Source organism: Hydra vulgaris, chromosome 12 (genome assembly GCF_038396675.1).
Source record: "Hydra vulgaris chromosome 12, alternate assembly HydraT2T_AEP".
In the NCBI taxonomy this organism is placed as follows: Eukaryota; Metazoa; Cnidaria; class Hydrozoa; order Anthoathecata; family Hydridae; genus Hydra; species Hydra vulgaris.
In genome coordinates this window covers 68,445,740-68,460,000 of record NC_088931.1, presented here as the reverse complement: position 1 = coordinate 68,460,000, position 14,261 = coordinate 68,445,740, and the positions used below count along the sequence as shown (strand labels likewise).

The following is a 14,261-nucleotide window of genomic DNA, read 5'->3' as shown; positions in this document are numbered from 1 at the left end:
AACTACCACAGAGGGGGAGGGGGTGTAAACTCTTCTATCGCGTGGTAGGAAAAAGTGTAATTTTGCGCGCATACTTAAAACTTGATTTTGGTTGGTGTGCCCCTTTGCAAATTTCAGTCTAGAAACTTCAAACGCGATTTACTCAAAACTTGATTTTGGTTGGTGTGCCCCTTTCATTCACAACGCCTCATATATAAAATCGATTGCAAAATTAGCATCTGCTAAGGTTGCATCTCTTTAAATGGACTCAATGCAACCTTAGCATCTGCTGAAGTTGCATTGCGCTTGTCACTTTCTTACTCCAAATTCTATTCTTTATCTCCATAATTCTCAAATCCATCCTTCTATGGAATACTGTTGCCATATCTATATAAACAAGCATATAAACAACGTGCAAAAATGCATTGTAAACATAGATGGACCTGCTCTTGCAGCCAGCTTTCCACCATTGTCACATTGTTGTAATGTGTCTTTTCTTTCTCTTTTCTATAAATACTATATTGGGTACTGCTCTAAAGAACACAAGAGACTAGCATCTCTTGTACCATCTACTAAAATTCATTCTCGTGTTACTCATCATTTTATTAAGTCTCATCCTTTTACTGTGGCTGTTCCTATGTGCTCTAAAAATTCTTGTTCATTATTTTTTCCTCTAACATCAGTTCTTTGGAATTCGCTTTCTTCATCTTGTTTTCCTGCTTCATAAAATTTGAAATATTTTAAGTCGTCTGTCAATCATTATCTTGCTCTATAAACTTCATCTCTTCTCTTCCAGTAACTTTCAACTCAAATAGTAGTTGCTTGCAGCCTTGTTGGAAGTCAATTTTGGCCTATGAAAATAATGTTGTCTAAGTAAATTATTAAAATTGTCCAAGTAATTATTAAGTAAAGTATTATACATTATGGATAAAGTTGTGCTGTATAGAAATGTTTTTTACATTTTTGCATCCATCAAACAATTCTTTTAAATCATCTTTTTGGGTTTCAATATATGTAGATTCAATAAGTCTCACTTCACTTTGAGTTCATTGAGTGCATCCTGAAATTCTTTTGTGTTTTTTACAGATATTTTTCTATTAATGATTAAATTTTTTACTAAGCTTTTCAATGTGGCTCCAATACCACTCATTTCCAAACTTTTCCATGTTTTTTACTGCTAAAAAGTTCCATTCAATACAGATTTTGAAAATTTGACTTTCATTTGAGCGATGAAATGACTAAAACTTGCTTTTGAATTGACTGCAAACATTGTCAGAGTAGAACCTTATATTGGTTACTGTTTCTGGAGAGGTTTTAATGATCTCTTCCAAAATTGGAAAAACAAGAAAATTTGTCATGTTTGCTAACATCTATTATATAACTATTATTTATATAATTTTTTATAATAGTATATATAAATTTTGGATAATAATAATCTTATTAGTAATTTTTTTTTATTTTTGTTACTAAGATTATTATGAATAATACTATTATTATTATTATTATTACTAGCTGAGATTGGACACGTAAAAATACGGGTCTTTTAAGTTTATACCAAACTGAACTTTTCTATACTTTTTCCTTATTTATCCTAGCTTTCCGGATCCGTAAAATACGGGTTTTTACCAAAACCTACCATTTCTATACATATCTATTCCACACCAATTATTTATATACCTATTCCTTATATACAATAGTTTTTATTAAAATAATTTATTCTGAAAAAAACATTTAAGAGCCAAAAACTTAACATGCGCACCTTTTCCGCATACGTAGAGCTTATAAGAGACTTATAATTAAAATTAGGTTTGTTTTTCTGCTAAATATATTTCATTGATAGCTCAGTGGTTAAGTGCGCTGTCATCATTTGTTTTGGGGGGTTTAAGACCTCTCTCAGCGTAATAAATTTTGAAATTTTTTCAATCTTGCTTATATATTTATAGCAAAATAATAATATTTAGCAAAGAAGATTTCTAAAATTTAAATAAAATTTTAAAGTTTTCTTATTTTATAGATATATTATATGCGATTATCTCTATATAATGCCTGCATACTCAACATATGCTAAAGAGGTTTATACTTACAGCCATTTGTACATAACGCTATACAAATGGAACTAAGAAGATCTTAGACCACTAAAACATAGTCATAAAAAAAAGTTCATTCTTATGATTATAATTAAAACTAAAGAATAATAGCCTCAGCTATTAAACGCTAATCTAAAAGTTAAGCTAAAAAAAGTTTGCGCATTGATGTCAGTTTGTGGCAAATTAAACATTCATTCATCAAGTTTCCTTTTGCATTAATCTTACATTTTTTGATTAATTTTAATTATGTTGCATACAATTGCATAAAAATATACAAAACTGATACAGATATATTATTTCACGGATAAGAGTATTTATTTATTACTATTGTATTTACTACAATAGTAATAAATAAATAGTTTTTGTCTTTATTAAAATATATCTCATAAAAATATATTCCATATATCTTTAATAGAAGAAGTTTTTTTTAAAAGTTTAAATAAAATCTTATTTCTAGTAGTTTTCTAGTTTTTGGCCACAAAGTGACATCACATACACAAAAGAATTGTGGCTTCAATAATTTACAAAAAAACCTTGTCTATCATTTTTAATGGTCTAAGAAACAGATGATGTAATTTTAGCAATCAGAAACTATTGAGAGGGGCAAATCTAAAATAGAAGTTTCAAATTTTCCAATTGGATAAGATAATATGTTTTGTATTTTTTCAATCTTGTCAATTTTTTTAAATAAAATAACATACATACAAAAAATCAAAACAAAACAGCATGAGCAAAAAAGATTTGTAATTATTAGAAAAGTTTACTTATTTTACATACGAATAAATGTTACATAAGTGAGTTTTTTACATTTTGTAAACAATATACATAAACAAATATCATATTTGTTTATGTATATATTGTGTATATAGGGATGGTTAAGCGCCAAACCTGTCTATACAATAAAGTTTTAAAAAAATTAGTTTTATGTTAAAAAACGAATATGTTTCTTTGCAAACACCAATATACTATACTTAAAAATTTTAAGTGCACTGAACTGCAATTACTTTTAATTTTTTGGTTTAGTAGCTTTTGTTAAGTGCTCTTAATTTTTGCAACAAATTATCTCATTTTAACTTTCTTCGTTGCATCATCCATAATTTTTTTTTTTTACCTCTACAGCAGCACCTTCTGGAGAAGTAGGACTGTCTTATTAAGTTTTTTCTTTATTAAGTTTCAAACAATTTTTTTCAGACCATCCGCAGCTTATTAGGATTAATTTCCTGAGCACATTAATAACATAAGTATCTCAATCATGACACATATGCAACAAATTTTTTCTCCCGGTGTTTTAATGTTTTTAGAAATTTTAGCTTTTTTTAAAATCTTTTTTTTGTTAAAGTGTATAATATCATTACACATGTTTGTATATAATCTCTATAAAACTTCAAAAGTATTTTGCATTTTAAAATAATTGAATAGAATTTTAAAAAAAGTCACCATTGGTAGGACTTTTTTGTTAGAATATGAGTGACACTTCTAATATTGTAATGATTTTTTAATCAACCATTATTAAATTTACCATTACTTTTATAACGATTTTTTATGTTTTTAGTATTATTTTCTAATAGTATATATAATCTTAGATAATAATATTATTAGTAATTTTTTTTTATTATAGGTATTATTATTTTAACATTATTATAATGGTTCTATTACCATTATTTTGTTAATTTTATTTTTTTAATATTTTTTTTACATATATATATGAGAGTGTGTGTATATATAAAATATTATTTGTTTCATAGGAGAAGATGCATTGGTTTCTAGTGAGCCATACCTGAATGCTGTGTTTGTTGATGGTTATAAAAGAAAGAAAGCCTTTATTGCAACTCAATGTCCACTTCAAAACACTGTTGCAGAGTTTTGGGATGTTTTAAAGAAACTTAATGTTTCAACTATAGTATACCTTACCTCTCACTGTGAACAAAAAGGAAAATCTTATTATAAATTTTTTCCATCGGATTGTGATTTAAAACTTAATGGTATCACTGTAAAATTGACTGCTGAAGAGAAGTTAGAATTCATAATAAAAAGAAACTTGAGTGTTTCTACTGAGGTATAGTTTTATACTTATAGATTGCTATTTGAATGTAGTTTTTCAACTTAAAAAATATTTGGCTTGCTTAGATACATTTCTTGAATTATTTTTCTGAAAATTTTTTCTGAAATGCTTTGTTTTTTGATCAAAATTGATCAATTAACATCGGTAAGTTTAAAGGACACGTTTTTAATAATATGCTGGCTGGATGGTCTATTATTTAGTAAAAATGTAGTTGATTATTTTTATTACTTTTCAAAAACTTTATGTGTTATTATAAGTTGTGTTTTGAGGAAGAAAAAAAACTTTTAACATATTTTTGAATCATTAGTCTATTAAAAAAATAATGATAGATCTAAATTAAAGAAGAAAACTGTGTTTGAATTATAAAGTTTAATAAAATTAAAAAAATTTAGAAACAAAAGAAGTAAGAAACACATACTGTGTTCGAATCATAAAGTTTTTATTAAAAACTTCATAATATTTAAATAAATTTTTTTTTTTTTTCGCTTACTATTTTGGTAACTGATTTGCACAATGTTTCAGTGTAGTAACTTTAAAAAACTGCAAAAATTATTTGTTCTGAAAAATTTTTCTTATCTGAATAAACTAAAGGAAAAACATAGTCATCATTATGTGAATAATTCCACATTATAATTCCCCCATTTTAAGCAAAGTATTGTTTAATTAGAAAAAAGATTGTAATTTTTTTTTAGTTAAATAAGTTGTAGCCTTGTTAAGGACTCAAACAAAAACAAAAAAAAAGGTCACAAGTGGTTTGTTTTACTTTTTTTTTAATCTAAAGTCATGACAATATGTTAATTGTAACATTGTTTTACATTGTGTATCAAACCACAATTAATTGATATATGTACTTTGCTAGTGACACTACACATCAGTATTTGTAAGTATAAGAATTTACCTTCTTAACCAACTTACCTGTCTAAATTAAAATAGTAAAAAAGGTTTATAATTGACTGAAAAATAATTTATATTCTTTTTTGTTATCTGTTTATTTTCCTTGCAAACTCCAGATAGTCAAATTCCAGTATTTTTTACTTGCTCATTCTTAACTTTACAATGTATAACTTTTTTCTTATTCATGTTAATCCTTATGCTTTCATTCTATGGTTCCAACACTCTTAATATTGATTTTTCTTCAGTCTCTACAATCTGCAAACTAAAAAAAGGTGAATCAATGTTGATTCAAAAAGACAGCTGAAGAAGTTGGTCATCATCATCATGATCATCACCATTATCATCATGATAATACAATTTTTAATAAATGTAAAAAAAGTATATTAAATAATTATTATAATAGTTCAAAACCAAAAACAATGCAATTTAATTTTGAGTTTAAAAAAAACCAAAACAATAAAAATTTAAATAATAGTGAATACATATGATAATATGTAAGTTATGCAACTTTACATATGGTAATATATATTTAGATTTGAGATGGCTAACTTCCTAGCATGGTGCTAACTCAAAACTTTAATATGGTTATCATGGTTACACCACATAGAACTTGGTAATAAAAATACCCCATTAGTTATGCACTTTTAACCCCCGTCATATATAAAAAAAAAGTTATATCATCGTAAAGTAGACCAAAGTTTTTTAACAAAATGCAAATTTTATCAAAAAATCTCTTGGTGTTTGGTATCAGTAACCATGTAAATTTCAACCCCCTTGATTTGAAGGGGCTACCCCCAACTTAAGGGTGATTGGAATAATATTAAATGTGATTTAAAAAAAAAAGGTGACATTTAAATGATATTTTTATTGCAATTGCTCAAAAATTTGTAATAAATGAGATATACCATGCAGACAAATAAGTTCAACATGGTGTTTGCAACTCATGCCAAACTCTTTTACAAAAATAAGATGTTTGAGATGTAACATGTTCATTGTTACCTCTCTGCAATTTCTTTATGGTTGTTAAGTCTTTAACAAGAACATCACGTGATTGTCTTATCTGCCTAATTGGAAAATTTAAATGAAATTTAATGAAAAGTAGTTTGAAATATGAATTGAAAAAACATTCAGCAGCTTACAATATATTTTATAATTTCATTATATATTTTCTATTTTATATACACAATCTGCACTGAAATCAGTAAGTTGTTAAACATGCAGTTGACATGTCTAACATGGTAATGAGAAAAAAACACTGAACTATATAATATGTTAATAAGAAAACTTGCTTCAGTTCTCCACAAAGCAACAGGAGTTCGACTGGTGTAAAATATTTTAATTTAAAATTTAATGCCCCTGGAAAAATATTGTAAGAAAAATGTCAACTTTCAGATGTCAACTTTGAAGAAAAGAAGTTATTCACAGGAGAAATTTGAAGGATATAACTAACAAGGTGATGTTGAACAGAAATGGCAACTACAATCATACTGTCAAACTTGGAATTGATGACAGAGGATCAGAGCTCAACAGTTATTAAGGTACCCAACAATAGTGATAAAACAAGTAGTCCTCAACAACAACAAAATTTCACATGCTGACAGGTTTAACAGCTCGAGACACAGGTGTTAAAGTTAACTAATTGTTACCATTGTCGAAAATCTACATGAAACATGAAAGAGTGTCAGAGTGTAGATGAATTTTATGTGAATTGTATTGCATTTTACATTTCATGTGATCTAAAAAATATCATTTGTGGAATTTAGTTTTATTCAAGCAAGCATTTGCTGGTGTGATGTTAGTTCTGAAAATCTATCAGAATGCAAAACTCTAAGTTCTTTTTGGCACATTGAAGGAAAGGTTTGAAGAATTTGTTGGTAATAGCTCAGATTTAAACTTTGAAAAATATTTTGCAAATGTTATCCCTTCACTGTTGATCAATATGGACTACTTATTGCTTATTTTAGATGTTATTTCACCAATGGAACTTTATCTTCTACTTGGAATTGTTAACCATCCTTTCAAAAATCTTTCAGACTTGGAGTCAGTCTGGCACAAAAGAATGGCTAGCTAAGTTGCACATTAAACTCAAGCCAATGTGTTTTGGTGTGCACTTCAAAATAATGATCGCCATAAGACTTAGTGCTAATAAAGCTTGTGCTTATAAAGTCTTTTATTTATGGAGACTAAAAAGACATTTCGAAGAACTTGTTTTTTCATATTTTGAAACAACACTAAGGAAAGCTTTTGGACTGAAATTCAGAAATTTAAAGCATCTTTCTTATTTATTCCAATACTGGTATCACCAAAGGTCTACATTTTTTTCTACCATGTTGAAAAATTTGTGTTAAAGCATCAATTTAAACAACAGTGTTAAAGTTAAAACATTTTGATTCAAAACATTTTAAGGAGGACTATTTTAAGGTTTATAATAATAAACTTCTGTTACAACATTCTATGCTATTTTCACGAAAATACCCAATATATTTGCCCTCTTGATCTCTTGAAGAAAATTTTTTTGAAAAAAAATACTACTACATTCTAAAGTATATCCAAACTTATTTAAAAAATTGATTTAATTTTAAAATCTTTTTTGTGTTTAAGGGTTGACTTAACTTAAAGCTGACTCCAATCGAACTTAACTAGATCAATTATCTTGCCAACCTCTTTCTTGAATAAACACCATTTTTTTGTGGTTTTACATACAGCTTTTTTCTTGGGCCCTTTGTCTTTTCTCCAGTCAAAGCCTCCATAAAGTGTGAGATAGGTATTTCTAGTATATGTCTTCTACAGAGAAACCATGTAAGTGGAATATAAGGAATGGAGCTAAGGATAATAACTCCAGAGATATTCTAGTATTGGATGCAGTAGTGTCACAGTAAACAGCAAATATTTGATCTACTATGTCATAGTATTCTAGCAGATTCAAAATTGCTTGAGCCTGGTCACTACATGTGGAACTTGGTGTCTGAACAACACCTAGCTGTGATCTGCATCATCCATGTCAGGGGATGTAACACTGACCGCTATTCTTTATATAAAAACAGTTATTTTTATATCTTCAATCTGTTTTATCCTCTTTCCATCAAAATGAATTCCTTTTTCCCTTCAGAGTAGTTATAATTTCTTGCCTGAGGTTATCTCCTAATATGTTGTCTTCTTGAATCTCTTTCTATGGACTGTATTTTTTGATAGATTAATATCTTCTAGATTTGTACCAGCTTTATTGCAAATAGTAGCTATTAATGAAGTTTGTGAACATATACCTACTCTGTATCAGGCAGAAACTACAGCAGTACCTTCAACATCTTCAACCAGATCTTCAGCACTTATACTTATTATTTTAGATTTAGTAGAATGACTGGATCTATTAGTAGAATGACTGAATCTATGACTGGATCTATTAGTAGAATGACTGAATCTATTAGTAGAATGACTGAATCTATTAGTAGAATGACTGAACCTATTAGTAGAATGACTGAACCTATTAGTAGAATGACTGAACCTATTAGTAGAATGACTGAATCTATTAGTAGAATGACTGAATTTATTAGTTGAATGACTGAATCTATTAGTAGAATGACTGAATCTATTAGTAGAATGACTGAATCTATTAGTAGAATGACTGAATCTATTAGTTGAATGACTGAATCTATTAAAAGAATAACTGAATCTATTAGAAGAATGACTGAATCTATTAGAAGAATGACTGAATCTATTAGAAGATTGACTGAATCTATTAGTAGAATGACTGAATCTATTAGAAGAATAACTGAGTCTATTAGAAGAATGACTGAATCTATTAGTAGAATGACTGAATCTATTAATAGAATGACTCAATCTATTAGTAGAATGACTGAATGTATTAGTAGAATGACTGAATCTTTTTAGGTAAATTTTCATCATCTGAAGAATGTAAACTGAGCTCCAATTCTAATTCATTTCCAGATAAACGAAAAAAAACCTTAAGTTCATTGGATTTTACCTTTTGCCTACTCCATCCTCTTGAGCCGAATATTTTTATTTTTAACTAAATTTTGTAATACTTCATTCAATTTTCTGTAATATACATGTTTCGCTCTCCTTTTTGACCTAAATAAAATTGAATATCTTCCTTTTTGGCATCCTCACAAGGGAAACGACCATGATTGACTTTTTGTCAATCATCCTTGTTTCCGTTACAGTTAGTAGATTATCAGATCCCTGTTCTTAAGTTTCTGAGGGCAGGCTACTATCAATTTTGTAGATTGAAATTTTAGCTTTAAACATTGGCTTTCCAAATCCTTTAGAGTAAGGTGCATTAAAAATGTAAAATTGTTGGGTTCGTATCTAAAAAAATATAAAAAAAATCTCAAACTTTATCAAAATTGAGATTTTACATATTGCTGAAATTGACCTCAGAAAAAATTTTTAGTCATACATATGAACTCAGTAGACATAAGGGAATGGGAAAAACATGCATGCAAAAAAATAATTTTTTTTTTGGGACACGCTACTCTTCATAACACTTACCCTTAAAACATTTAATTTTTGTTTCTCTTTGTTGTACAATAAAAAAAAGTGTTTTTTTTTTTTTAAATGAGTTTTAGGGTTAATTTTTCAACAAAATAATTTTTTTTTTAATTTAAGTTCTTTTTTAACCAATTCTTGAAATTAAATCAGACTCTAAGAAACATTAGGTTTTTTAGTTTATAAAAACTCTATAATTTATAAATTATAGAAACTAATAACTGCAACCAATACACTAAAAAAATTATGAATTGCATATACTGAAGCTTTTAAATAAACTTCTTTATTAACTGTACTTTCTACTTTTCTATATAATTTTCTTTTAATTTATTGGTCACGCTTTCTTAAATTCAATAAAACGATCGCCTTAAAAACCCATAAGAAAGATTAACAATTCAAGTAAGAAAGTATTATTTAGTTACACCAACATATACAAGTAAGTTTTTACAAATAGATGTTTGATTTTCAATTTATAAATCAGTTACTGATGTGTAACCGAATTAAATTTCCATATTACTTTAAGTGTATAAGTATTTATTTAAAATACTATCATTTTATGAATCTCTCAATCTCATTAATAAGAATTTTTTTTTAACTTTTTTTAATTCAAGACACGAAGTAATATTTTAGAGTGAAACTATCATGTGCATGCTTGAGTTTAGCTTTTGGTCGGAGAACTGTTTACCAAGTTTTGATCTAATTTTACAGTTGATTGGTGAAGTGACAAAATCACAACAATGTCTTGGAAATGATATCATTGCTGTTGTTTGCAAGTAATACATTTGTGCAGTTTTTTTTGCCCATATTTTTATTATAACGGGTTAAAAATAAGTTTTTTAGACTAGAGTGAATGTTAAGTTATCTTTGCAAAGAACTGTACAAGGTTTGTAATAGTCTCCTTTTAAAATCGTGCCTTAATTACATTTAAACAAAATCAAAAAAGTATATATTTATTTGATAATTTTTAAACAATGAAAAAGTATGAAAACATTAAGAACGATTCGTACAAGTTTTGGGAAAATAATCCAGATAAACAAAAAAAAAAAAATTGCCGACCATTTTATAGCTCTCCCCTGCAGGTAAGTTTTGATTATAAAGCCAAATATGCAAAAAGTTATTGGTTTGGCTTTGTGTTTCCTCAAAAGGCGTATCAAAACCATTTTTTATTCCTTCAGGAATGTTATTGAACCAAACAGTCTACCTGGAAACCATAATTAAAAAGTATTTGGTACCTTAAATAAATTTTATAGTACTGGAGAGTACGTATTTCGACCAGACTTGGCATCTGACATTTTTTTTTTGTCTTTAAATACTTAAAGAAGTCATTTTTTTATTATTATATTTCAGTTTTGCGGTTTAAATAAAAAATTTTGTTCCAAAAATAAAGCTTTTATTCTAGTTTAAAAACTTATCCATAACCCGTTATTTTAAACGTTTGCGTTATTTTTTCAAGTATTTAAATAATTAGCGTTACTAAGTAGTTTTTTTGCCTAATTGAATTTCTATAGCAACGGCGTAAGTCGCTCCGGTACTTTTATTTCATGCATCAATGCAATAGAACAATCTCAAATAGAAGAACTCGTTGATGTATTTCAAGTTGTGCGAAGAGCTCAATTATCACAGCCTCAATTTGTTCAAAATTTGGTAAGTTTTTTTTTCCTAAGATACCTTAATGTTATTTGGTATAACGGCTAATAAAATCTCTGGGGTATTAATTAAGTTCTTTTATAATAACTTAAATTCTTTTGTAGCTTCAATATGAATTTGTTTATAAGTTGGTGAAGCATTATTTGGAGACTTTTTCCACATACTCAAATTTTAAATAAATTCAAATGGAAAAAGACTATTTTGTATTATGTTTTTTGTAATATAGAAGATATTGTTACATCATTTTTATATTTATATATTTTGTTAAAAAAAACTACTGTTAAATAGTAAAATTTTTATTACTTTTTTATAGAGATGATAGAAATGTTAATTTTTTATATATACTTTTATGTACTTAATATATACTGTGTTTATTATTTTATGTTTTTTTTTTTTTTTTTCCCTTATTTTTTAAAGAAAATGTTATATTTTTTAATATATACTTAGAAATACTTAATATATACTTAATATATATTTGTATTGTGTTTTAAGTTTATTTTAATATTACTTTATTAAGTTTTTTAAATTTTAGAAAAATATTCTTAATATAATTTTATATTAAATTCTTTGTATATTTTTATATTAGATTTTTTAATTCATGAGTTTTTTACTTATAAATTTTTATAGAAGAGTTTTTTTACAAGAAAAAAATTTTAATGTAATATTACTGTTTCTTTTATAGTACGTAAATCATATATATCATAAGTGAGTCAAAAATTTGTATATTGTAAGTGAATCAAATATTCATCGCACTAGGTCTCGTCTTTGTTTACATCATCATCCACAATTTGTAGTTGAAAAGTTTGAGCTCAACAAAGAATCTTTTTAGTTTTACACAGGTGTCAAAAAATATATTTAAGATATTTAAAGTAGTCATAAAGTTTTTAAAACCTATATATTCCTACCATTAACGGTCTCAAAATATATAATTTCTGATGATTTAAGTAAAATTTTTTTATCTAAAACATGAGAAAGGCCACGTATACTGAATGTTAACGAGTAATTTTAATGGTAATTCGACTGCGGTGCGCCTTTTCTATAGAAGATTTGGCTACACGGTTTAATACCTTATTGAGTTGCTGTTGCTTATTGATTTTTTTTCATCGAAGGTTTGTCACGTTTAAGTTTACAAAAAACAAATTATGATCCCAGAAAAAAAGCTCTGAAAAAAGTTGCATCAATTTTATTTTCTAGACTAGCATAAAAAGAACTTTTGATAATATTTACTAAATTTTATTCGGATTGTTTTGATGAATACAACTACCACAATGCGTAACGCGTTAGCTATTTTACGGGAAAGTCTAATGATCTTTTATGTGAATTTGTTAATTGTTTTAAATTTAAGTCGTATTAAAAGTTGTAAATGTTTATGCAAAACATTTTTATCTTTTCTAACTAGCGTTTTTCTAAAACGGGCCTGTTTTCAAAATTAATTTTTATCAACATTCGAATTCTTTTTTGAAAAAGTTACAAATCTAATTATGTTAATATGAATAAAAAATTGTTCATCGACTTTTTTTACGATTACAAAATTATTAAGATTTAAAAAATACTTTGCTTGGTAATTAGTTTTTCATTTTTCTCAAAACAATAAAAATGTGATTTTTCCCTTTTCGAAAAACGCTCTTCATGTTTAAACAACAGATACAAATACAGCTGCAAGGCTTCTAAATCAAATTCATTGTACTACTAATGTAGAAACTATTCTCCGTTTTTCTCTCATTTATTCATTCTTACCAATAAAAATATTTTAGGTTGGTTCACCTCTAAAAAAACTAAATTTTTATCAAAAGTTGGTTTTTGAGGTTACTTTTGTTTTATTGTAGTTCAACATTGCTGTAAACGTTTCTGGAGTCTGTTTTGATATATCTTGAGTATTTTTTGAGGTATTTCATTTTATTTAGACCTTATCAGACAACTTTCCATAGCAACGGCCTCTAGCAACACAAACTTATGTTTATAATTGCACTCTCTCTTTGACTTGATTCATGTTTTTTTGTCAAATTTGGTTAGTTACGCATTAGTTTAGTAGGCAAGCATGGTTTGACAAAAGTTTAGAATATACCAGTGTATGGAAGTTGCAATTTTTGTACGATTCATCAGATACTATCTTCTGATAATTTATTGTTGTAATTGAAAAGCTTTGTATTTTTTCTTATTATTTAGTATAACTTATCTGTTTTATATTATATATTTTAAAATATTAGAATATTATGTATAATGGGAAGCAACAAAAAAAAAAGTTTAAAAGAAAAAGAGCATTTCATGGCAACCAGTGGACCAAAACACCTACCCTAAAAGAAGGCGAAAATATTGGGCGTGTTTCAGTTAGTGCCAGCAAAGTTTCTTTAATAAAAGCTGATAATTATAATAATTCAGAAAATTATAAAATTATAATAAACTTCTCTATTTTAAAAAAAGTTATTGTAGTATTGGCAGTTGCCCAGAATGTAACAGTTGTATTGTTTTTACAAATAACAACGATAAACGAAGTGGGTTTTCTCACAAGTTGAATTCTAAATGTACCAAATGTAATTTTCATTCTTGCACATATACATCTAATGATGTTGAAAAATCTGTACCTAAACAAGGCAGAAATTATTTCGATATAAACCTTAAAATGGTTATTGCTTTTCATGAAATTGGGAAAGATCACCAAGCCTTAGTGGACTTTTCCCAAATCGCAAACACTTCATGTATGAATAACAACGCCTTTAACAAAGTCAGCACTATTCAAAATCCATATAAGTTATCAGCAGAACAATCCAGAAAGGCAGCAGCAATAAAAATTAAACATAAAGTTAAAGATAAGCACATTGGTTCAGGAAAATAACTGATCAGGGTTTCTTCGGATGGCTCATGGCAAAAACGCGAACATATTTCACTAAACGGTGTGGTGACCACTATTTCAGAAGGGCGATGTATTGACTTTGAAGTCTTTTGCAAATATTGTAGGGGATGTAGAATGTGGAAAAGAAAGTAGAATAATCCAGTTTATGCTGAATGGAAGGCTAATTATATTTGCTCCTTAAATCACAGAGCCTCGTCAGGGGCAATGGAAAGTGCTGGTGTGGTAAAGATATTTA

The 14,261-nt window shown here is 27.3% G+C and overlaps 1 protein-coding gene across 2 annotated transcripts in view; it reads left to right on the top strand.

Moving 5' to 3' along the window:
• LOC136088953 (uncharacterized) overlaps window positions 1-11,551 on the top strand; it is a 149,970-nt gene extending 138,419 nt beyond the window's left edge. Inside the window, exons 22-25 of one of the 2 annotated variants that reach the window (XM_065814239.1) lie at window positions 3,812-4,122; window positions 10,159-10,301; window positions 11,037-11,172; window positions 11,280-11,551. In XM_065814239.1, coding sequence (XP_065670311.1) covers window positions 3,812-4,122; window positions 10,159-10,301; window positions 11,037-11,172; window positions 11,280-11,354 — 665 coding nt within the window. In that variant the 3' untranslated portion in view covers window positions 11,355-11,551. Of the gene's footprint in view, window positions 1-3,811; window positions 4,123-10,158; window positions 10,302-11,036; window positions 11,173-11,279 lie in introns of those variants that run through there. The other variant, XR_010642664.1, reaches the window with a different exon arrangement.
• The last annotated feature ends 2,710 nt before the right edge of the window (window positions 11,552-14,261 follow it).